This window comes from Dreissena polymorpha, chromosome 3 (assembly GCF_020536995.1).
Source record: "Dreissena polymorpha isolate Duluth1 chromosome 3, UMN_Dpol_1.0, whole genome shotgun sequence".
Classification (NCBI taxonomy): Eukaryota; Metazoa; Mollusca; class Bivalvia; order Myida; family Dreissenidae; genus Dreissena; species Dreissena polymorpha.
Genome location: NC_068357.1, coordinates 141622915 through 141647736, shown reverse-complemented (window position 1 = coordinate 141647736; position 24822 = coordinate 141622915). Strand labels below are relative to the sequence as shown.

The following is a 24822-nucleotide window of genomic DNA, read 5'->3' as shown; positions in this document are numbered from 1 at the left end:
TAGAGAACCACCGTATGATTTTCATGCTCAATACCAAAGCCTTGGTACTTGCGGTTTCTTTGTTTTGAAGAGAAGAGTTTTTAAGTTTTCTCTACATACATATAAGGGAAACAAGATAGCAACAAGGTGCAAATTTTAACTCTTGGGGCGAGATTTGAAGAAAATTGACAATAGATCACCTTATTAAATGTCTACTATAATACTTCTGGGCCTTTGTGTTTCATAACAGATTTTGAATCATTTTGCTAAAAACATCTTTGTAATATGTGGCGTTTAAAGGTTGAACTCAGGGTAATGCCTTAACAATATTTCACGCTAAAGATAAAACCCTGAAATGTGTTGTTTTTTCAGAGAAAGTTTCATTGTTTAATCAATTTAAAGATATGGTGACCTACATATGCAAGGATTTTTCACATGGAGCTTATTTAAATCTGCTCAGTGGTTCAGGAGGAGAAGTCGTTAAAGGAAGTAATAAACTAACACACGCACTCCACTGTCTATCATCACCACCGGAAATAGATTACCAGCGAAGCGAAAGTAAACAAAACAACCATGGAGTGCAGTCAGTATTTACCTAAAATATCTAATAATAACTCGCTCCTGGATAACTCGTGCGTGTTAGGCATCTTACAGAAAGATTAATATGTTTAAAAATGTGTATCTATCTTGCAATTCGTATTGATGAAGCGTTATTTACACAAATGTATGACTGCTTGGTACCGGGTTGAATTTGGAACTTCTCGGAGAAACAGCTTTTCTTTCATGATTACATGGTTTGCCATCGGGTATGGAGTTAATTTCCTATTCTTATATGCAATATATACCATATTAACGCTATTTATTGTCTTGGTTTGATTATTGTTCGTGGAAAGCTATTAAAGTAAAATAACTGTAGTGTACGGCGAATAGTTGTTTATGGCAAAAGTCGTGTACGGTGAATAGTTAAAGTCATGTACGGCGAATAGTTGCAGCGTATTAGCCCAAGTTTTCGCAAATTAAAATGATTTTAAGAAAATATTTTTTCAATGTACATATATTTTCTTAAAAGCGGACTTTTGCCCGATTTAATGATGTATAAATCTTAATTTTAAACGTTGTTTTTGCCCCCCGAATAAATACGCAAACACAGCACATGTGCTGACTTTGCGGTTGAACGCTACAGCGCTGTGAACAGAAAGTCAGCCAAGTTCCAATAATTACACGAGTTGAATATAAATTTCTGATTGGAATCCACTTGTAAGTAAATATTTTATCGATTCATCTTGATTTTGAAACATAACTACGATGAAATACACTAGAATCGTATTAAACTAGAATACGGACTGAACAATGGTCGATCGATTTATCATACACCGCATTGATATCTGCCTGATCTATAGAGAATAACATGTTACTATCTGATCTTTTTGTTATATATCAGGCAAGGCTTAGAATACTATAACGGCGAGGCTTGCCGAGCTGTTATTTTATTCGCACCGAGCCTGATATATTACAAAAAGATCAGGCAGCAACCTGTGTTTCTGTTTATAGCGATATTTTCATTAAAAATCGGGGACGTAGAGGTATGATTAACAGAAAAACAGGTTAGTGCCTGATCTTTTTGTAATATATCAGGCTCAGCACGAATAAAATAACGGCTCGGCAAGCCTCGCCGATATATTAATCTAAGCCTTGCCTGATATATTACAAAAAGATAGGACAGTAACCTGTTATTCTCTTTGTAGCAGGTGCCCATAAAACAAAGCATTTTTTTAAATATCAACAATGCATCAGTCGTATTCTTTGGCCATAAACGGTCTCATCGTAAAGAATATAAGTGTATTTATTTGTTTTATACCAAGATGGTCACGTATTTGCGAAATTTTCATTTATTTTCCCTTACGAACTCAAAACTATTTGTCGTACACAATTTAATTTTATTTTGCTATACACCGTACATGTCAGGTTCTATTCGCCGTACACAACGAAGTTTATATTTTAGCCAAATATTTGCATACTAACTTGATTTTTGGGCTGAAGCTGGCAAAAACCTATAGTTTCTATAATTCTATTTGCACACCATTGCAAAATTCGGCAAAATTATTATATTTTCCTCGGACAAAAGGAAAAAAGATGTCCCAATAAACTTAATTTTCGGCACCAGGTAGCTGATGATTGATCTATTTCAACACTCGAATTTATTAATAAAGAACTCCCAACTACTTACGATATAAGTTTGATGTCCACTATTAATTTGTTACACCTTTTTTTTGTAAAAACGTTCGCGATAAAAATGGTAAACTTTAGTCTTTTCACGAGCACTACCTCTTGCGTGATGTTTAATTTCGCTTCGATGGTTATTTATTTCCGGTGGTGATGATAGACAGTGCACTCACTCACGTACGGATACCACGGCATCTTGAAAGCTCTCCGTGAGCACTACAGGTGCAGGTGAGCTTTAAATACTCTCGGCTAGTGTTGTTGCTTATCTTCAATTATTCATATCAGAATACTACAGACTTTGCCAGAGCAATCTGATTAGAGATAATCTTGCATGGTATTGTGCACCTCGTCCAGTCCAAAAAAGTCCTGCACACTTTATTTTAGCTTAACAATATAAGCAATCCTCGTAGTTTCACAAAATATAACGACAACAACATAACTTTCCAAATTATTCAATCAGTTCGCGTTGCAACGCTTTATAATTTTCAGGTTTTCAAATCGTCAAAAGATGCATAAAATGGATATTTTAGAGCATGGTAAATGATCAGTATTACTATTTCCTCACAAATATCATAACTTAAACGCAAATTTGCGAATCTGAAACAACTTTTTATAATTGTGTCACTTTTTACAAAACGTGAAAAGGCCCCTTTAAGAAACCGCTGGTCGAGATGAGGATCAATTAATGCGTCATATACATACAGCCAATAACTCGGGTGATATTAATAAACATGTACTTTAAATAATGTATCAAGGAAGTTACATAAACGTACGTTTATTGCAGTCAATAAAGATGTATTTGCATGACGCTTGGCTTTTGATTGGTTTATCCTGATGTATGCGTAGGTTGGCATTTGCTTGTTCAGCAGTAGTTATAAACTAAATCACCATTAATCGATTCTATTTTCAATGACAACTTACAGTTACCATACTATTAACCATAGGTGCTTTTAAATAAGACTCAAACATAAATTTAACCACAGTTGCTTTTAAATAAGACGTACTCGCTTTCAAGTAATAATCTCGTAAGGACGAAAATCATTATTCATCTTAAGCAATCGATTAACCCTTATATTACATATAAGCTGTGCAATATTTAAAAACAGAGTTTCAAACTATTTTGTTCCGTGTTGCTAACAATTACAAACAAATCAATAGAACAGTGTTTTTATTTCAAAATATTCACCATGTGTGTAGAACTTTCGCTATCAATTGTTATAGACATGCGTCATTTTGTTTTCTTTTCAATCTTTCTTCTAGGAAGCAAAAATCCACTTAAGCGTTTCAGCAAAGTCAACACAAGTTTGTTTGTGTTTGATTATTGTGTTTGACAAACTCGCTTATGAAATGGTTATATGTGTGCTAAATCAGGCATGCAGAAACGTATATGCACCATTATCATTTAATAAGTAAAAACTAATACTTCTATATATTTTACGTAAACAAGTTACATCCGACAATTATTTTATAGTCAAGAAGGCATTTTCAATTGAAATTTTGTAATTCAAAATAAACAATTAATTGTAGTTTGGGTTTGTTGGAACTAACTAAGCCGTTATGTTTTATAGCAATGAATTTGAAGAAAACGTAAACTTAACGTAACTATTCAATTAAAATGATAACTATATTATACGATTCTCCGGGTCGAAGTCTTTCATTCTTAGTTTATTTTATGTTAAACAAACTCAGCGAGTGACCTGTTCAGAGTAAAACACGAGTTTTTCCCATCACTGATGTCCAATGCTAGCACCCTACATCCTGTACCAATATGGTACATTCTAATGGAATACAAACAAACAAGTACTCGATAGATAACATTACAACTCACTTTCTTTAATTGCGATCGTCATGACTCGGCATGTGTTTCTAATATCGCTGCTCTCTTATCAACTTCCCCCGCGGCATCGGGTCTGTTAATTGTTAACAATATGTCCCTCAGTTCAGACAATGGTTTCTTGCTCTCCAGCCACGTTTCTAACAACAAGCGCGTGGGACTACTTTGAATCTCCAGCCACCTTATTCTCGACACATTAACGTCCAATTTCTCCGCAAGGTTGCGCCAATCACCCGCTTCCGAACCAGACGTGTTAAGCGGGTCGAGCAGAATGATTAGTTCTCTTATTAGATCTTCTAGAGGATCTTCTTCCGTCGGGGTCAGGGGTGAATTCGGCTGAAAGGGAGCACGTACATTGGGTTAGCTTTTAAATGTTGCACAATTTGCATGCATTCTATTATTGGCACGCACTGGATATTTGGTGTAACTTAGCTTAAAATGACCAAAGATTCCCAGTAAACATTTATTTACAAATCATTTCTATAAATTATCTACTATGAAACGTTTTTTATATTATGAAAAATGATTGTTGCGGGGCTAATGTGTTCAATATGACTGTTAAACAAAACCCAACACATTTGAAAAAGACAACTTCAAGAAGTAATGTATGAAAAAAATATTTTCACATAAACTGTACCAGTAAATATAGACATTGAATTAATAAATGCTCTGTCCATAAGTGGAAACATACTTGTACAAGATTATTCAGTAAGTTAAGATACAACTTACACCAGATTGATATTCATCACGCGCAAAAGATGCAGAATCAAGTTTGAAGGGTTTTCGTAAAAATTCGCGTGTTACTATGATGTTTATATGGAACGAACAAATATTATCGTTAGAGGTCACATCACTCAGCTTTCATGGCGAATAAGCTTTATCAACATAAACGTCAATTAACAGTCAGAACAGCCAAAGCGTTAAACTAGCCTACTATGAACAGATTGCTGATACTGCTATATGGCTAAAACATTACAAGTATTCGGAGAATATTTTTTTTTTAATACGACCGGTCACCAAGATAACGTAATAATGAAGATGCACGTACCATGGGCATGGCTTCGGCGATCTTCAGCTTGGCGAATCTGTTGTCGTCGCCTGCTTGGTGAACGTGGAACTCGCATATCATTTCATATACAGTCGTTTTCTTCTGACGCATAACAAAAGTGCAGTGAGGTTGAAAACCGTGCCACACGTTTTCAAATGGCAATACCTAAACAAATAGAAAAACGATTTCGTGTTGTTTGTGTTTGATTGTTTGTGTCGTAGTACCGTTAAGTCTTCCCGTCCACCCAAAGCAGTAGATGCATTCCTCACCTTCTATATGCTGTCTTAAAGGCTAGTCTACCCACCATTCTATTCACGTCTAAAGACGCAACCTTCACTCTCGTCTACCTTACCGTCGGGTCAACCTTACAGTCCATTTCTATCCATCTCAATCTATTTTACAACCACGTCATAAAACCAGTCTACTCAAAGCTGAAGGTTGAATGCAAACCCATCCTAATCTTACCAACTACTCTTACTACCAGCCCATACATAGCTTTAGCTCAATTCCTACCAACCAACAACCTGCCTTACCGTCTTAACCTTCTTCCAATCTAAATTTACATTTAGTTGGACTCCTACCAACGTGTATGTTGTCTTCCCGACTAGTCGTGCTACAGCTGAAGTTGCATATCTATCCACCTCTTTAATGTATTACCGTCAAGGCTTACTACCAGTCTGTCCTCACTTGACATTGCATTCGTACCCATCCCAATCCTGTCTTACCTTCTTGTCTCACTATTAGTCTACACACAGCATAATTTGCATTCCTACCCACTTCTATCATGTCTTGAACTATTCTTACAACCAGTCTACCCACATATGCAGTTGCATTCCTTCCAATACATATGCTGACGTTATTAAAGGATATGTTTATAACTCACCTCAGTTCTCTCTCCATTTAGCTGCCATCCATCACATAGTTTGACAAGCTCTACCAAGATGTCGTGTTCGGTGTCGTGGACTATAAAACCGCTGGTGTCAGAGAGCTTAGAAACGCCTTCAAACTGGTTCTGAAGTTTCTGTACTTCCTGAAACAACATTATATATATATATATATATATATATATATTGAGTAAGGTTGTATTTGCTAAGCCATTATTCAGAAAAACATACTCAATTTTATTAATAATATTGATGAAATCATACATACATATGCTATAGGTTTACCCTTGAGGGTTATCAAACGAATATGAAATGAAAATGAAATATTCGATGAACTATGCGATATAAAATTCTCGATGTAAATGCGTGATTGACAAATACATGTAAATTGAGACTCTTACATTTCTCTATTGTGTAGTAAACCCTCGCAAAAATGGACCGAAATATTAGTAAATACTTCCTGAGATATTTCTATATATCGATTTTGTGAACAAGTGCCTTTAAATGACTAAGTGCAATATACGCCGGCATATTCACTTACATTTGTACACATGGTTTTATGCAAGGTTAATGACAACTTGTATATTAATTGCCTTTATAAATTACCTCAACTTCATCTTTGTATGAATTCAAACAATATATCCTCGGTTTGAAAAGAGAACCTCGCTGCAGTTGGTTGGTAAATGCCACAAAATGGACCAGTTTTGCAGCCGTTTTCCCTTGCTTCGATTCCCCAACAAGCGTATATAAAGTAAAGTGGTTTAGATGCAAGGTGATGCGATGCTTCCCGACATCCCTCTGTGAGTAGTCCGCTAGTGTCAGTGTTTCCCATTGTCTCTGGTTATCGAGACTTCCTTCCCTCTTCATTATCTTCGGGACCCAATCGGACGTAATTCTGTAGGCCGAGTGCGGAAACGTCAGCTTTACGGGCTTCTTGAACTTCAAACCAGAAGGCTGACAAAGAACCATTGGACTCAGCATTGTCTGCTTTTTAGTCAGAGGTGGAGCGAAATCCTCATTCCAAAGTAAACCCAGAGAAACCAAGGTTTCATCCACAAGGGCATCTCGGGGAATATCCAGTGTAACGCCAGAAATGTTCATCCGGCCTCCTTTCGGACCGATCGTTTTATGGATAAATATGCCCTTATTCTGCTTAACTATTTGGCCAAATGAACTGGCGTTGCCGTCAAAAATCAATGACGTAGGCAAGCCTTCTTGCCAATCATTAGTAAGTAACCTACTTATAACAGTTTTTCGGTTAGTCTGCGCATCGACTACATTTATAGCTTCTGCAGGAACGTCAACTGCCGTGTTGGTATGTGACTTGTAATAGTTCTGAGCGGTCATCATCAGCAAGCCTATCTGTGGACAGTTTCCGTATACATTCACTTGCTCTTTATGGATTTGAATAGTCATTCTCTTTCTGGCAGAGTCCACGGAAGATACGCCCGAGGTCTGACTCAGAGGACGGCTTCTCATGTGGACCTCATTCAGGTCGATTGCGCTGTCATGTTCAGGGGACATCGCCTTGGAGACCGGAGGCGAGAGTGTGGTCCCCTCTTGCAAGGCGATAATTTCTCGTTCGTGTTGGCGTAGCTTTAAACAAAGCCATATGACCAACGCGGAAAAGATGGCAATTGTCAAAAACAACACGACATAGATAAGTATAAGGGGTGGCTCCGTCCATTCCTGTTGGGAAAAAATAAAATAATGTGTAATAAGGATTCAAATAGTCAACCAGTATGTATGTATGTGCATAAAATGAATTAAGATGCAGATACTGTTATGTATATAAAATTGTACTTACGAGTATGACATAATTTGGTATTTGTTGCAAATATGTAACTGTATCATGCGACAGTTGTTTGGAAAGCTCAGTAATCTCTACATACTTTTAAAGAAAAGTCTGGGAGTAAGCTAACACCGTGATAACCCGACGAGAATGATATAAGTAGCCACATGAACTCCGGGTAAAACTAGGCTTCACATCGTTTATATTTCTGTTATTTTACATACAAGAAGCACGTGTGGACATATATGTCATATATCGGACATAAACTTTACAAGACTCCAAGAGGAAAAGAAACTATGATAAGTTGGAGTGTACAATTCCGGTTAAATTGTCTGTATTTGCGAAATGGAGCTTGTTATAACCTGTAACTTCTACAGGATTCATCACTGTCTGTTACACATACCGAAAATAAGCATAATATACAATAAAATTTACGAATTGCCTTATCTTGATGAAAAACAACAACTTAACTAGTTGTTCAATCACTCAGTATATAAAATAATGACAATCAATAGTGAATTGGGATTCTACATTTTAAATCAGTATGCATAGGATGACCTAAACCTATTAGTTTTATTCGTTTTATAATATGTCGTACAGCACTGTTCAGAATTAACATCGCTGTTGATCTCGCTTACGATACATCAGGTAGTCTTAAATAAGACATGGTTTATTTGTCAATGCCTACAGGTTTTTAAACAGTTAAAAAGTGCATTTAATGCAAAATGTAGAATGTATTTTTAAATTACATACATATGCCACAGTGCGTGGGAAAAAACTTTTGTTTGGTTGGGATACCAAAACATATCAAATACGTTTATGTTTTCACGTCTTATTGCATATTTCGATAGCTATAGTTAAAAATGAATTTATCTAAACAAACGTATTTATTTTGATAATTACCTCTTCATAAAATATATATTTTATTTGAAGTAGTATTCACTATTAAAAGGTTTAAGATAAATAATATATAAACTTACCATTTTTGTGTCGAAGATTTTTTTACAAGTCCGTATAGGTATTCATTAACACAGTACACCTTTTTATGAACTGATCGCAAATACACGCCTGAGACAATGAATACTTCTCTGTTCACAAAACTTCCGCGTTGGTTTCTTAAATAGACATTATTGCGTTACTACAAATGGAAACTGGTTTTACTCGATACGTTAACCTCGGGTATGCTCGTAAATCATTTATAGCCATAAACGCATAGCGTTTAAAGATATGGAACGCCATAGCTGTCTTACGTTGTTACATTTCTTTCTGTCTTCTTTAGAAGGTGTCTTATTATGTCAAACCGTCGTGATATCTTGTCCATATTTGTTGTTGTCTTGTCAAAACACAGTCGTATTATGTCAAACCGTTTAATGTGGTGCTGACTTGTCTAAATATAGTCTTATTATGTTAAACCGTCGTATTATCTTGTCCAAATGTGATGTTGATTTGTCAAAACACAGTCTTATGATGTCAAACCGTCGTGTTATCTTGTTATCTTGTCTGAATGTAGTGCTGACTTGTCAAAACACAGTCTTATTATGTCAAACAGTAACCCTGTCCAAATGTGATTTTGACTTGTCAAAACACAGTTCTACTATGTCAAACCGTCGTGTAATCTTGTTTAAATCTGGTGCTGACTTGTCAAAATACAGTCTTATCATGTCAAACATTCGTGTTATCTTGTCTAAATCTGGTGCTGACTTGTCAAAATACGGTCCTTTTATGTCGCACCGTCGTGTTATCTTGTCCAGATGTGATGTACACTTGCAAAAATACAGTCGTATTATGTCAAACAGTCGTGTTATCTTGTCAAAATCATGTGCTGACTTGTAAAAATACAGTCCTATTATGTCGAACAGTCGTGCTATCTTGTCAAAATCATGTGCTGAATTGTCAAAATATAGTCCTATTATGTCGAACCGTCGTGTTATCTTGTCCAGATGTGATGTTGACTTGTGAAAATACAGTCTTATTATGTCGAACCGTCGTGTTATCTTGTCCAGATGTGATGTTAACTTGTCAAAATACAGTCTTATTATGTCGAACAGTCGTGTTATCTTGTCAAAATCATATGCTGAATTGTCAAAATACAGTCCTATTATGTCGAACCGTCATGTTATCTTGTCCAAATGTGATGTTGACTTGTCAAAATACAGTCTTATTATGTCAAATAGTCGTGTTATCATGTCCAGTCTGCTGCTAACTTGTCTTATTACCGAATTACCGAAATCCCCGCTTTAAGTCTAAGTTTTTTCAACAGAAGTTACCAAAAGGGGAGATTGTTGATAGGTTTTTGTCTGTATCACTGATTTCTACAATAAGAAAGCACTATAATGATTATTTACCATTGAAGGTTTGTACAGTGGGGATTTCGGTACCGTCGCGCGTCTTTGTTCTCGTGTAGAATTACCGAAATCACCGCTTTGAGGCAACGTATGCTGTCAAGAGTACTTAATAATGAATATTAATATCATTATTTGCACATTAACATTTATGCGATGCCAAAACCCAATCATACCGATGACATATTGACCCTTTAAGGCGTATTTATTGGGGATTTCGGTACTCGGCGGGCAAATGTAGAATTACCGAAATCCCCGCTAAGAGGCAACGTATGCTGTCAAGTGTGTTTAATAATAAACATTAATACTTTTTTTTTCAAGTTATCATTCAAGCAAAGCCAAAAACCAATCATACAAAAGACATTTTGACCCTTTTAGATGTAAATATGGGGGATTTCGGTACTATGTGGGCGAATGTAGAATTACCGAAATCCCCGCTACAAGTCAATATTTTTCAAAAGAAGGGGGATATTGTTGTTAAGTTTTTGTCTGTGCCGCTGCTTTCTAATATCAAAAAAGCCCCCAGATGATTTTTGACACTTGAAGGTCTTTACAGCGGAGATTTCGGTACCTGATCGTGCTTGTGCAAATATGCACTATGAATTCATACTCGGAATCCCAATAATAATGTTTATGATTTAGTTTTTCACTATCAAGCTTGGATAAAAACAATGTTTTATCAGTGATTTCAGTGTATTTTGCAATATTCTATCTTAATAAATAATCAATATTAATGGGGAATTCGGGGGATTTCGGGGAATTTCGGTAATTAAGGGGATTTAGGTATTTCTACACAACGCTATATTTTGGTCAACAATATAGAAACGAACATCATGAAAGTGAACCACATCACCGATGTGAACGACATCACTGAATTTGACATAATAAGACAGTGTCTCGACAAATCAATACACATTTTAACAAGATAACACTATTATTTGACATAATAAGACTGCGTTTTGACAAGTCAACACCACATTTGAACATGATACCACGACTGTTTGACATAATATGACTGTCTTTTGACAAGTCAACGTCACATTTTCACAAGTTAACATGACGGTTTGACAAGTCAACACCACATTTGGACAAGATAACACGACTGTTTGACATAATAAGACTGTGTTTTGACGAGTCAACACCACATTTGGACAAGATAGCATGACGGTTTGACAAGTCAAAACCACATTTGGACAAGATTTCACGACGGTTTGACATAATAGGACTGTATTTTGACAAGTCAACACCACATTTGGACAAGATAACACGACGGTTTGACATAATAGAACTGTATTTTGACAAGTCAACATCAAATTTACACAAGATAATACTACGGTTTGACATAAAAGGACTGTGTTTTGACAAGTCAGCACCACATTTGAACATGATAAAACGACTGTTTGACATAATACGACACCTTCTTAAGAAGACAAAAAGAAATGTGACAACGTAAGACAGCTATGGCGTTCCTTAAAAGAGGCCTTTTCACGTTTTGGTGAATTGACAAAATTGAAAGAAGTTGTTTCATTTTCGCAAATTTTCGTTTTAGTTATGATACTTGTGAGGAAACCGTAATACTGAACATTAACCATGCTCTACAATAGCCTTTATATGCTTCTTTTGACGATTTAAAAACCTGACAATTATAAAGCGTTGCAACGCGAAACCATTGAATAATTTGGAGAGTTCTGTTGTTGTCGCTATATTTTGTAAAACTACGAGGATCGCTTTTATGAAGTATAAACTACATCTATTATTGTATACGGAAGAATGGCCGAGTGGTATTATGCGCACGCTTTAACTCCAGGACTCCAGGGGTCAGTTGTTCGAGTCATGCTTTTTTATATATTTTTTTATTTTATTCTTGATTTTTTACTAGAGCTTTTAAGATCCAATATTTATAAATATAAACCATTTACTGACAAACTTCAAGGCCCCTTTAACGGTTATGTAGAGAAGTTATCAAATATGCAGAATTTCAAGTACCATTAGGTGAAATAAGATAATTGAGAAATAATTAACTTGGTCATAAAGTAGAAACATTTTTGATGATGCGACGAACGTTTGATTCTTTGTATGTGTGAATAATGTTGGAACTTTGCAGCAGGGTACCTGTACAAGTGTTATATAAATATGTATGTATTTAAATTTATTTATTAGTAATTTTATTTGATCCTTTGACGTTTTAGTTCTATTAAATATGTTCCTCTTCGAGATATAGATGATTTCTAAATCACAAAGGGTTAACATATCGCTTTTGTTTTCGTGAATTAATGTTAATCAGATATAATAATAAGCAAAAAAAGGCCCTTAGCGATTATTAATTAGTTATCTCTAAATTCGCGCTGAATTTGCGATGTGTATAAATATAATATAATCACCGTGTATAAAAGAATTGAACGTCAAGCGGTGGTTGTGATTGAGATTGTAATTAATATACATGCACACACCTGCTTATTTCCAGCAATCGCTTGATTTAAAAGTATATATGAAACGACGGTTTGTATATTTTATTAGTTTTTTTTCAATACATGATTCTGCGCAACGTTTAATTAACAGTGTACAATAAACTTGAATTATGCATGGTGAACATGCAATTTATGGTAGATATTTTGAGACGATGTAAATACAAATATTATAGGACTTACAAGAAATAATTGAACGACTTATTGTAATGGCTTATAAATTTTGTTTTCGACTTATTGCAAATGATTTTCACAATTTCTAACTATTTTGATTTCGCAAACAAATTTTTTCAAGAAATTGCTGTATATGTTCAATGTGCACGACCAGTTGAGCCGCGTTCTGAGAAAACTGGGCATAATGCATGTGCGTAAAGTGTCATCCCAGATTAGCCTGTGCAGTCCGCACAGGCTAATCAGGGCCGACACTTTCCGCTTAAACTTGATTTTCGGCAAGGAGGGACTTCCTTGAAACTAAAAATACCATAAAAGCGGAAAGTGTCGTCCCTGATTAGCCTGTGCGGACTGCACAGGCTAATCTGGGACGACACTTTACGCACATGAATTAAGCCCAATTTTCTCAGAACAAGACACATTTAGATTGCATAATTTTAAATTTCTTCTTTTCGCTACAACAATGAAAGAGTACCTCTGCAATAATGCCACCATACAGCCCAGAGCACGAGTTAATACGGATTCTACAGACGTGATGTAAACTTTGATGAAAAACTGCATCTGCTCTTTGCGACAGACGACCAACTTGCAACGACATGCTTCGCGTATTCACATCGGTGGTATATCTATGTGAATTAAAGTTAAAGTGATATTATAGGCATTTTGCACTGTTGAGTTGAGCTGAAAAGAATTAACAGGTCCAAAGAGTTAGTTAAAATGTGGTTACTGACCAATTATCTGCAACTCATCTTGCTACCAGTTGTTTATACAATATATTTTATATTCGATATTCTTACATGACCCACCCAGTCCTGTAAGCCGAAATGATCCGTAAAACAAAATTGTGTCTTTGTGTCGTATGAACGAATCTGCACTAAAACTAAATTTAGGTTCAAATCGTACATGCATGATCAGTTGTCAAACGAAAGTACGGTTGATATTCAAATGCATTATTTTTGTATTTCCGGGATATTGTTTTAGTATGTTGATGCTGCATTAACAAATGTAAGTGTATATGAAGTGAACACACCAAAAATTAACAACGGTTGCGATAGACACATATAAACTGTTAGATGCCCATAATATCACTTTAAGCGAAGTCTTGAAAAAGATCACATAAATTCAATAGGCTTATGTTTGATAAAATAAACGTCTTTTGGAAGCTTGTTTATATCAAGTTTTTAACTCATAAATAAAGAATGAAAAGCCGGAGACCATAAAAATTTAACAGTTTCGCATTAATGTCATGAGTGTTCCCAGCATGCAGCCAACGATCCAGGTATAAATTAGAAGAGGATAACAGCCACTGATAATTGTGTCAATCTATAGAAGATCAGCTTGAGTCTGTGTGATTATGGTAATTATGGAAAATGTCGCAATTTGCATACCCTTTAATTTAAATAAAATGCGTTTAAATTTTTACAAAAATATGGGACTAAAAATTCAAAAGTGATATGTTGCTCATAATGAATTATGTATATAAGAACGGTTCAAAATTGTCGTAGCAAGTCAAATAAAATATGTTTTTTAATGGATTGCAGCTGGTTGAAGACATAGTGTGCTATTTTGGTGGCTATATGAAAGGCTCACGAAGTGTGTTTCGTGATCAGGTTAGATGGAGAAGTTTGGAGAAGTGCTCAGGTAGATATTGCAATACATTGAATATCCGTAAACAATATTTATTTAAAATAAACTTTCTTTATACATGGTGTTAAGTCTTGAAAGTAAACGTGTCAATGTTATCGTCAATTTCCACACTGCATATAATTAAATTGGATGATGTTTAAGTACTCATTTGCATTACTCGTTTTCATTTTTCTTTCTTTATGTTCACATAACACGGGCTTGTCTACTGGTAACATGCATGATCATGGAACTATTGATCTCGTGCGCAAGCTTTCTGTCTGCCTTTCCTCTCACAAAACACATTCACGATCCATTTGAGGCATTGAAGGACATGAACGATTGAATGCCCCACATTTCTCGTACAAACGACGTACCTGTGTTGGATTAAATATAATTAGTAACTTAGTTACGAGATACCTCATTGAACCTGCAGAAACTATCTCACATTTATCGGCGTGTAGTTCGCCCCGTGAAAGACGAGGACATCTGGAGTAATGATGACCATTGTGCGATGAAACGACGACGATGATAAACATATGACAAAAAACAATCAAGTTACGTAAATAAATATTAATATAAAGTCTTGAGTGATTTTTTTGCGAATAATTTATATATAATATATTATTGTGAAGTATTAATTTCAGATACTCTTTTTAATCACCTTTATATTCATGTGTATGTGTTTTACGACGATATATATGTCGACTCACTTAATTCGAAATACTTAGACTGATAAATATTAAACCATATTTATGCAATTGCCTTAAATAAATAAGTGCCATATTTTTACCATATTATTTGAAATACTTAAAAGAAGGAGCGGTTTTAACCTCATTCATTTTGGAGCTGTGGCCTAAACATTTTTTTTAACTAATTTAACTTAATTGCACGTAATATTGTACATATTTTAATAACATTGCATAAAATGTTATAAGTGTTGTTTAACCGTTTTTGGAATGCTGTGATATTGAAGTATTTTAATGTCTGTCTCCGTAATTTAACGTTTAAACAAAAGTTAAAAGTAAAATTAATCTGACTTTTTTAACATTATCTCGTATATAAAGTGACATTTATTTAACTACCCACAATTCATGTCAATACGATGTGTAATGCTCAGCTCTAAGCCGGCTGCGGTGAACATTTCCAACAAAGGAGGTACGCTTTAAAATTCCAAACAAATTTCAGAGACGATATCTTCCGTTTTGACAGGTCTCGTCGTAAACAGCAGAAACATTGTTATTTTCCTGTAAATATTAAATGTTCGGGCATTTTTGGCGTTAAGCGGTTGACTATATTTGCATTGAATAATACACATAATAAATACAAAAATAATCTGTATATACAGTGTATAACAAGATTTAAGTTCAATAATATGATATTCCATTCTACGTTCGGTGATAATTTGGTATTTTGTTTAGTTATTTGCCTTTAAACAACTGCTGGTCGAGGTGATGATTAATCAATGCGTCATAAACACACACCCAATAACTCATGCTAAATGCATTCAATATCTATACACGTATAGATCTACACAATTTAATTTATTCAACTAGGGATATCCACACACAAGTGATATTCGATGCAAATAAAGAGTATTTTCAAGATGCATTGGCTTACTTTTGGTTTATCCTTCTGTATTTTAGGTTGGTATGTGATTTTTCAACAGAAGATATAAATACAATCTCCATAAAATTTACCATAATTGCATTAAAATAAAAACATGCACGATTTAAAGCCATGTCATATGATCCCGTTTGACAGACCAATCTTTCTTCTTGTAAAACTGATAAAAGCATTTATTAAATATAAAATGTCCGCTTTTCAATCATTTAAAGTCTCTATAACGCTAAAAATCAACGAAAATCAGTGTTCCTTATAGCAATAGCCACAATTTCAACGCTAGATGTAGTATGATTACATAGATTTGTGTAGATAGAAAATGCTCGTTTTTATTTATTTGTGACCACAATAAATTCCATGTTAATTTCCTGCGAATATATCTATTGATACGACACACGAACACTAAAATGGTACCATGCTAAAACCATAATAAAAACGAGCATTTTGTATCCACAAACATCTATTTTACCAGACCATATCTGGCGTTGAAATTACGACAATGGCCATAAGGAACAATGCTTTTTAATTGTTCAGCTTTATTTTACGAAATATTGTGCGAAATTTTCGTTGATTTTGAGAAGTAATGTTACTTTAAGACGGAGAGTTTCAAATTGATTTGTCCCTTATTACTAACATATACAAACACATGAAAATAACGATATTTTATTTCAACATATTCACTATGCCTATGTAATATTCTCTATAAATTGTTAAAGATAATTGTCATTGTGTTTTCCCTTTAAATCTTTCTTTTAATAAGCAACTATCCATTCAAGCGCCTTGTTTTAGCCCATGCAACCAATGTTTGTCTTAGATTGATTATGAAAACCAACACGCTTATGAAATAGGTGTACCGGTATGTTTGTTTAATATGGAATGTAATATGTTAACATTGATAATACTATTTATGTTATTATACAAGTTATATCCGACAATTATGTATCGTCATTAAATAATTTTCAATTTACCGTTTTATATTTGCCTCTTAACATGCAATGTCAAATGTTCAGTTTTGGTGGGTTTGGTTGCTTTGTATTAAATAAGACGCAGTGTTTTATAGTCACACAAATGGAAAAAGTCACTGAATTATGCTTTATGTAAATTAAATAGAAATGATAACTAAATTTTACTATGCGGATATCCGCTCTTTAGTACACGAAAATACAGAGTTTTTCTTTAAATCATAAATGTTTAATTCAAACATACTACTAACTTTAGTTAAAATTAAAATGCTACATCTTGTACAAACACGTATTTGGTCCATTTCCAACTCGATCACTGTCTTTAAGTTCGATGGTCATGATTCGACATGTCTTTCTTATATCGCTACTGTCCTACCAACTTCTCTTTTTAATATCGCCAATCTCTTATCCACTTCCCCCGCGGCATCGGGTCTGTTAATTGTTAACAATATATCCCTCAGTTCAGACAATGGTTTCTTGCTCTCCAGCCACGTTTCTAACAACAAGCGCGTGGGACTACTTTGAATCTCCAGCCACCGTATTCTCGACACGTTAACGTTCAATTTCTCCGCCAAGTGGCGCCAATCACCCGCATCCGAACCAGACGTGTTAAGCGGATCTAGGAGAATTATTAACTCCCTTATGAGATCTTCTACGGGATCTTCTTCAGTCGGGGTCAGAGGTGAACTCGGCTTAAATAGAAACACGTCCTTTGGGTAAATTTAAAAATTGTGTTTACCTGAAAAGCGAAAGTGAAATATATTTTGTAATAAAGACACACATTGGTACATTTTGGTTGAACATAGTTGATCAAAATCTTACAAAAACAAAGATTTCCGGAACAACATATATTTACAAATCATTTCTGTAAATTGTATCCCACAAAACTTGTATTAAAGTTTGGAGAAAAAAAAACATTGTTGATGGCCTATCTGTTCACGACAATAGGAATCTTCAACAAAACAAATCAAAAATAAAACTGAAAGAAGTATTATATGAAGGAAAATAGGATGTATATAAACACTGTAATGCGTAGTTCGGTGGAATACAAACGCACTCAACTCGAAGACGTGTTCATTGAAATTTATTCTGCTATTTAACCCGACGTTTCCGATGTCCAAAAAATATTCTAATCTACAGGATATATACGTTAACCTTGAAGTTCATAAAATATTCTAGTCAAATAATAAAAAATACAAGCGAGACCCTTACGTGTCTCGTTTATGAATGCGATATATATTGCCTTTGAATTTAGCCGAATTCTAAACGCCTCTAATAAAATAAAGCCAGCTTTGTATAATGAAAATGTTCTACGGTTTTCGGATGATTTTGTAACAACAACAAATATTGTCGCTTGGGATATCAAAATAAGTTGGCTGTAAAATAAAAGCAAATACTGTTACACATTAACGTCCAAAAAATAAAAATTTTGAATGAAAAAAAAGGTAGGTGCCTATGTATTAATATCATCAAGCAAGGGGAATTTATTATGTTCAACATTATGTTATGGCTTATGAATGGATCATTTGATGCAATTAATGCTGATTTTCTTAATTTAAGATTCCACCGTTATATGTGCAATGTATTACTTTTCTAATGATTTGAGAACTTTGTCAACAAATGTTAAATATGTTATGAGGCCAAAGCCAAACAGCAAACAAGTACAGAATTTGCCCTTCCCGCAACCCGGACGTTTTGTCAACAAGTGTCAAGATAATTAAGAATATTCTACAACTGTACAAGTGATTATAGTAATTGAATGTATAAATGCCTTGTCGATTACAAAAAACACATAATTGTACAAGATTACTTAGTCAGTTAAAATACAACAAACTTCATAGATTGATATTCATCACATCACTCAGCACTCATGGCGACTCAGCTTTCTCATCACAATCGTCTATTTACAGCTAAAACGCGATATTATCCTACTATGTAAAAAAGCTATTAAAAAAAACTACATTATGGCTAAAATTCTACCAAAAAAAAGTACCGTTTATTTTTTTTTTAATAAGGAAGGTCACCAAGATAACTTGATAAGGACTTTGCACGTACCATGGGCATGTCTTCGGCGATCTTCAGCTTGGCAAATCTGTTGTCGTCGCCTGCTTGATAAACGTGGAACTCGCATATTATTTCATACGCAGTTGTTTTCTCATGACGCATAACGAAAGTGCAGTGAGGTTGAAAACCATGCCACACATTTTCAAATGGCAAGACCTAAAAAGAAGAGGAATGATGAAGTTTCGTGTGTCTGTGTGTTTTGTGTTCCTTATTACCGTCTAGCCATACGTCCCTTTTATACAAAGCAGTAGATGCTATCCTACCCACTTCAATCATGTCTTAATGACTAGTCTACCTGCCATTTTAACAGCATCTGAAGTTGCATCTTACGCACGCACCTCCAATCTGTATAACCCTCTAGTTTTATAACCAATAAAGCCCGAGCTGACGTTTCATTCCTACCCAGATCTTTCGTGTATAACAGTCTAGTCTTACAGCCAGTATAGCAAGAGCTGCATTTGCACTCCGACCCACCTTCATCCTAGTGTTCCGTCTTATCTTACTACTAGTCAATCCAAAGCATTAGATGCATTCCTATCAACCACCAACCTGCCAAACCGTCTACACTTTCTACCAATCTACCCTCTCTGGCATTCATATCCACCTGCATCGGGTTTATCCGGCTAGTCGTTCTACAGCTCAATTACCCAGTCTGTCCTTTCTTACCGGTACCCACCTCTATACTGTTTTACCGTCTGGTCTTACTACCATCATGTCAACGCTGAAGTTGCATGTTGATCCATGTCTGTTTAGTTTAATCGTATAAACTTACTACCAATCTGCCAACAGCTGAAGTTTAATTCCTACACAAGCCTGACCAATCTATCCGCAGATGTAGTTGCATTTCTTCCCATCTCTATCCTGAATTAATGAACTGCTAGTCTTACCACTCACCTCCGTTCTTTCTCCGTTATGCTGCCATCCATCGCCCAGTTTGACGAGCTCTACCAAGATGTCGTGTTCGGTGTCGTGGACTATTAAACCGCTGGTGTCAGATAGCTTTGAAACGCCTTCAAAATGGTTCTGAAGTTTCTGAACTTCCTTAAACAATAATAAACAATGACCATTATCTATGATCACGTTCAAAAACAAAAAAATGTAACAAACATGTCAGACAGACAGGGAAATAGAATGTCTAAAATACCGTTTATTTTGCTGTCATTGGTGTTTAAACTATCGAATTATATCAGGAATTTGTAATAAATGAAATCATCTTTTACTATCATATCATCTGTTCTGCTGGAACAAACAACAACGAAATAAAACAACATATTTTCTAAACTAAGTTATATAATAATCCTTTGAATAAATGCATAATTAACAAATACATGTATAGTGCGACTCCAATATTTATTTATTTTCAAGTAAAGGCTTTCAAAAACGGACCGAATTATTAGTACACATTTCATGGCGTACAGTTGTATTTGTAAATTATGAAAACCTGTGATCGAGTCCCTTTCAATTGCCAATTGTAATATACGGTGTCATATTTACTTTCAAATTTTACTCATGAGTTTACGGAAGGAAAGTGACAATTTGTTCTTGCTTTAATAAATTACCTCGGCTTCATCTTTGTACGAGTTCAAACAATATATCCTCGGCTTGAAAAGAGAACCTCGCTTCAGTTGGTTAGTAAAGGCCACAAAATGGACCAGTTTTGCAGCCGTTTTCCCTTGCTTCGATTCCCCAACAAGTGTATATAACGTGAAGTGGTTTAGATGCAAGGTGATGCGATGCTCCCCGACATCCATCTGTGAGAAGTCCGCTAGTGTCAGTGTTTCCCATTGACTATGGTTCTCGAGACTTCCTTCCCTCTTCATTACTTTCGGGACCCAATCTGACGTAATTCTGTATGCCGAGTGCGGAAACGTCAGCTTCACTGGCTTCTTGAACTTCAAACCAGAAGGCTGACAAAGAACCATTGGACTCAGCATTGTCTGCTTTTTAGTCAGAGGTGGAGCGAAATCCTCGTTCCAAAGTAAACCCAGAGAAACCAAGGTGTCATCCATAAGGGCACCTGGGGGTATATCAAGTGTAACGCCAGAAATGTTCATACGGCCTCCTTTCGGACCGATCGTTATATGAATTAATATGCCCTTATTCTGTTTAACTATTTGGCTGGATGAGCTGGCGTTTCCATTAAAGATCAATGACGTAGGCAAGCCTTCTTGCCAATCATTAGTTAACAGCTTGCTGATGACAGTTTTCCGGTTTGTCGCAGCATCAACTGCCTTTAAAGCTTCTGCAGGAACGTCTTCTGTCGTGTTTGTATGTGACTTGTAGTAGCTCTGAGCGGTCATCATCAGCAACCCTACCTTTGGACATTTGCCGTACACATTCAATAGCTCTTTGTGGATTTGAATGGTCATTCTTTTTCTGGCAGAATCCACGAAATATAAGGCTGAGGTCTGACTCAGGGTACGACTTCTCATGTGGACCTCATTTAGGTAGATGGCGCTGTCGTATTCAGGGGACATCGCCTTCGAGACTGGACGCGCGACAGTGTTCTTCTCTTGCAAGGCGATTATTTCTCGCTCGTGTTTGCGTAGCTTTAAACGGCGCCGAGTGACAAACGCGGCAGAGATGAAAAGCGTAAGGAGCGACAGGGCAGCGAGAATTGCGAATATCATCACCGGACCCCCCTGATGGGAAAACAGAAAATGAACTATTATAAGGATTTTAATTTTTAACATAATCAGCTTCTTGTCCAATGTGGAACCAAATGAAAACATTGATCAGTTTGAATATTAACTGAAATAACATGTACTGTATTATTCTTTTATTGCGTGTTATATGACTTGCCTATTGTATCTTGACGTGAAACGACAAGGTTAAACAATTTCACGCGCCTATCCCCGCATTACAATACAGTCGAACGCCGATGACTAAAACAAGATGGACAAGAAAACTTCGAACCATCCAAACTTCGAGCCAAACGATTTCTCATATGATGTGGCTATTAACTTACTTACACTAGTTTCATTTTTAATTCTTGCGCCAGCTTGTGCGATCGTCGGGGATATCGTCGATGTAAAGTTCGTTACCAGATCCGCCTGTTGGGAAAACAGACAATAAAGTGTTATAAGTATTGTAAAAGAATCAGCTACACACACAATTAAACGCACGCACACACACACGCACATACCCACGCACACATATATACACTTCACACTTCATCGGTATAAGAGTGTATCTTAACGCACCGGTCGAGATGTGTGTGTACTGTTTATCATCCTATTTATGTTATAAAGATAACTTAGAAAAAATAACAACAACATGGTCCTATGTTAGACTTCTGAAAGCATAGAAAGTATGATAAAAAAAGGTATAATGAGAACCAAATATAAAGAAAATTTGCAATCACCATCATATTAAATGAATATTGTTGGAATTTCGAATACATATAACACTTAAACTATAATTTCATGAAATGCCCTGTACAAAGCTCTTGATTTTTGACACCATATACAAATTCAAAATAAACAATAAGATAATTGAGGAAAATAAACTAAAAAATAAATCTGCGAGCAATACTTTTTAATCACGAATTAGGTAGTCATAAAGACAGCCCTGTTGACCCGTACTTTGTTGTTTATGCAATACTTGTTGCCCTAGCAATTTTCACGGTGTCAACCAGTCTCTGATCATAACATGGGTATAGAACACTTGCGCTTTTTCTGCGCAGCTGTTTTACCCGGCTTTTCGCTTTAAATGACCATAACATAAAGCCAGCAGACACGAATGAATATATTCGAATATTTCATCGGCTGATTCGATATAAAATACCTGACCTCTGGCTACATCACCGTGTCTGTGCACAGCGTAAAAGATGTAGCACTGTTCAGTGTAAGGAATTCCGGACTACTCTCTGTATGTTCAAACGACACAAATTGGGGCCCAGTTACAATTACGCGTTAAAAATAAAATCTATGAAATATTTAAGATAGTATTTACCGTGAAATGGTTAAAGATAAATAAAAATACACACTTACCATTATAATGTTTTTCACAGGAATCAATGCCAGGTCCGGTAATTTAATCTGTAACACAGTCACTGGGGGCTGACGAGGTATAAGCGTAGTCCGTTTCGCTACGACGTCGGGTATATGTTTTACTACGAAAACATTTTGTAAATACATATGACATCGAAGAACGGAACAGTGGAAATTTGTGTTTAAAACAGGTAAGATAATGCTTTTGTAATAACAAAACTCTGAATTTAAGCACAATGGCATTTCAGAGATCTGTTACATCAAATTATGATTCAACATGTGTCTGGTTTATGCGGTTAAACATTAAATATACCGCTGATTTATTAAACCGAAGTCAAGTTTCACTTAAAAAAATGCAATTAAGGTTTACAACTGTGTTTAATTGACACAATTTTACAATTTCCATAATGATGTATGTATCGTTAAGCCACTGGTGTGTTTATAAATGTGTAGGGTGATCGACTTATCAGAAATAAAGGCTAAATAGTATTATTATGCATGATCGTGTCTCTGACAGTATACGTATATGCCTCGCTACGACAACGCTTTAGCGTGTATGCGTTTCTCACGGAAGACGTATTGGTTATCTCTCAAAGGCGAAATAAAGAGAAAAAAAAATAATACAGAGTCATCGAGTGGCTGGATTTTTCCTTTTCGGAAGAGGTAGTAACAACGACAAAAGATGACCCGAAGCGCACAGTCGACATGGTAATGCACATTATTATCGTATTATTAAATTCATGACTAGGCCAAACGAAACGATCAAAATCGAAAATCCATATATAAGACGACAGTTGAGAGTCGAGAACCTAATGACGTCGGTCTCAATAAAAATTACGCATCTTCACTTTGGGACAATGCCTTATACGTTCTTTTGGATAGAGACCGACGATAGGTTTTTAGCATACGGTATTCTTTATCAAATAACATTCGTTCGATCCTCGTTATGTCCAACTCGCTAATCTCGAAACACTGCTTATGTCAAAGTAAATCCCATGTCCCAACTTCGATCCTTCTTTATCTCATACGGATTTTGATTTTTACATTGTATATATATCAAAGCGATTCTTGAAAATCTGTTATCGTCAACTAATTTTGAGATGAATTTCATGTAAGTATACATGATTTTAACTGTAAAATCAACACATGTAACAGCCGTAAGGTGTGGAAAGTAGGACCCCAATGGCACAAATCCGCAATTGCTTAATCAATGTATTGTTATACAGGTGTGGCAGTGGGTTTCTGTGACATGTTATTGTTTACTGCGAACACGACGGCCGGTAAATTTACCTCGTGTTACAAAGCGGTTAAAGCCAAGTCTCACTCTGATGCCGGCGGAGCCCCGGTGCGTGATCAGGAATCTACCTGGATGAACCGGGGCCCTACCGGGATACCGATGCTCCACCGGACGACCGGGGACAACCGGGGCTCCACCGGGAAAGTATTAAAATGTTTAATACCTCCGGGGTGAACCGGGAGTCACCGGGAACGACCGGCAACGACCGGCGTGGCACTGGGAACAACCGGGACTGCATCGGGAACAACCGGGACGGCACCGTAGCCCCACCGGGGCCCAAACAGACCCCGGCAGAGCTACGGCGAGCCTGGTGAATGCCGACAGAGTCCCGGTATAGCTTCGGTTCATAAGTAAACCGGCGCTCTGACGGTGCCGTCCCGGTTGTTCCCGGTGCAGTCCCGGTTGTTCCAGTGCCAAGCCGGTCGTTGCCGGTCCTTACCGGTGACTCCCAGTTCATACCGGAGGTATTAAACATTTTAATACTTTCCCGTTGGAGCCCCGGTTGTCCGAGGTTAAACCGGGG

General features: G+C 36.1%; 1 protein-coding gene across 1 annotated transcript; it reads right to left on the bottom strand.

Annotated features, from left to right (window-relative positions):
• Window positions 1–3353: 3353 nt before the first annotated feature.
• LOC127871722 (netrin receptor UNC5B-b-like) lies at window positions 3354–23110 on the bottom strand. The gene is made up of 6 exons (XM_052414865.1): window positions 23003–23110; window positions 21983–22063; window positions 20570–21652; window positions 19905–20051; window positions 19002–19166; window positions 3354–4372 (listed from the first exon to the last, which is right to left on the bottom strand). The coding sequence occupies exons 1-6, from the start codon at window positions 23003–23005 to the stop codon at window positions 4049–4051; spliced, it is 1803 nt and encodes a 600-aa protein (XP_052270825.1). The 5' UTR covers window positions 23006–23110; the 3' UTR covers window positions 3354–4048.
• Between the last annotated feature and the right edge of the window lie 1712 nt (window positions 23111–24822).

Bases quoted from the DNA above. Each gene is read 5' to 3' on its own strand.
- LOC127871722 (XM_052414865.1), bottom strand. The intron at 21,653-21,982 runs GTAAGTAAGTTA...TTTTCCCATCAG, and splicing joins GAATTAAAAATGAAACTAGT to GGGGGTCCGGTGATGATATT. The intron at 20,052-20,569 runs GTAATTTATTAA...TTATTGTTTAAG, and splicing joins CGTACAAAGATGAAGCCGAG to GAAGTTCAGAAACTTCAGAA.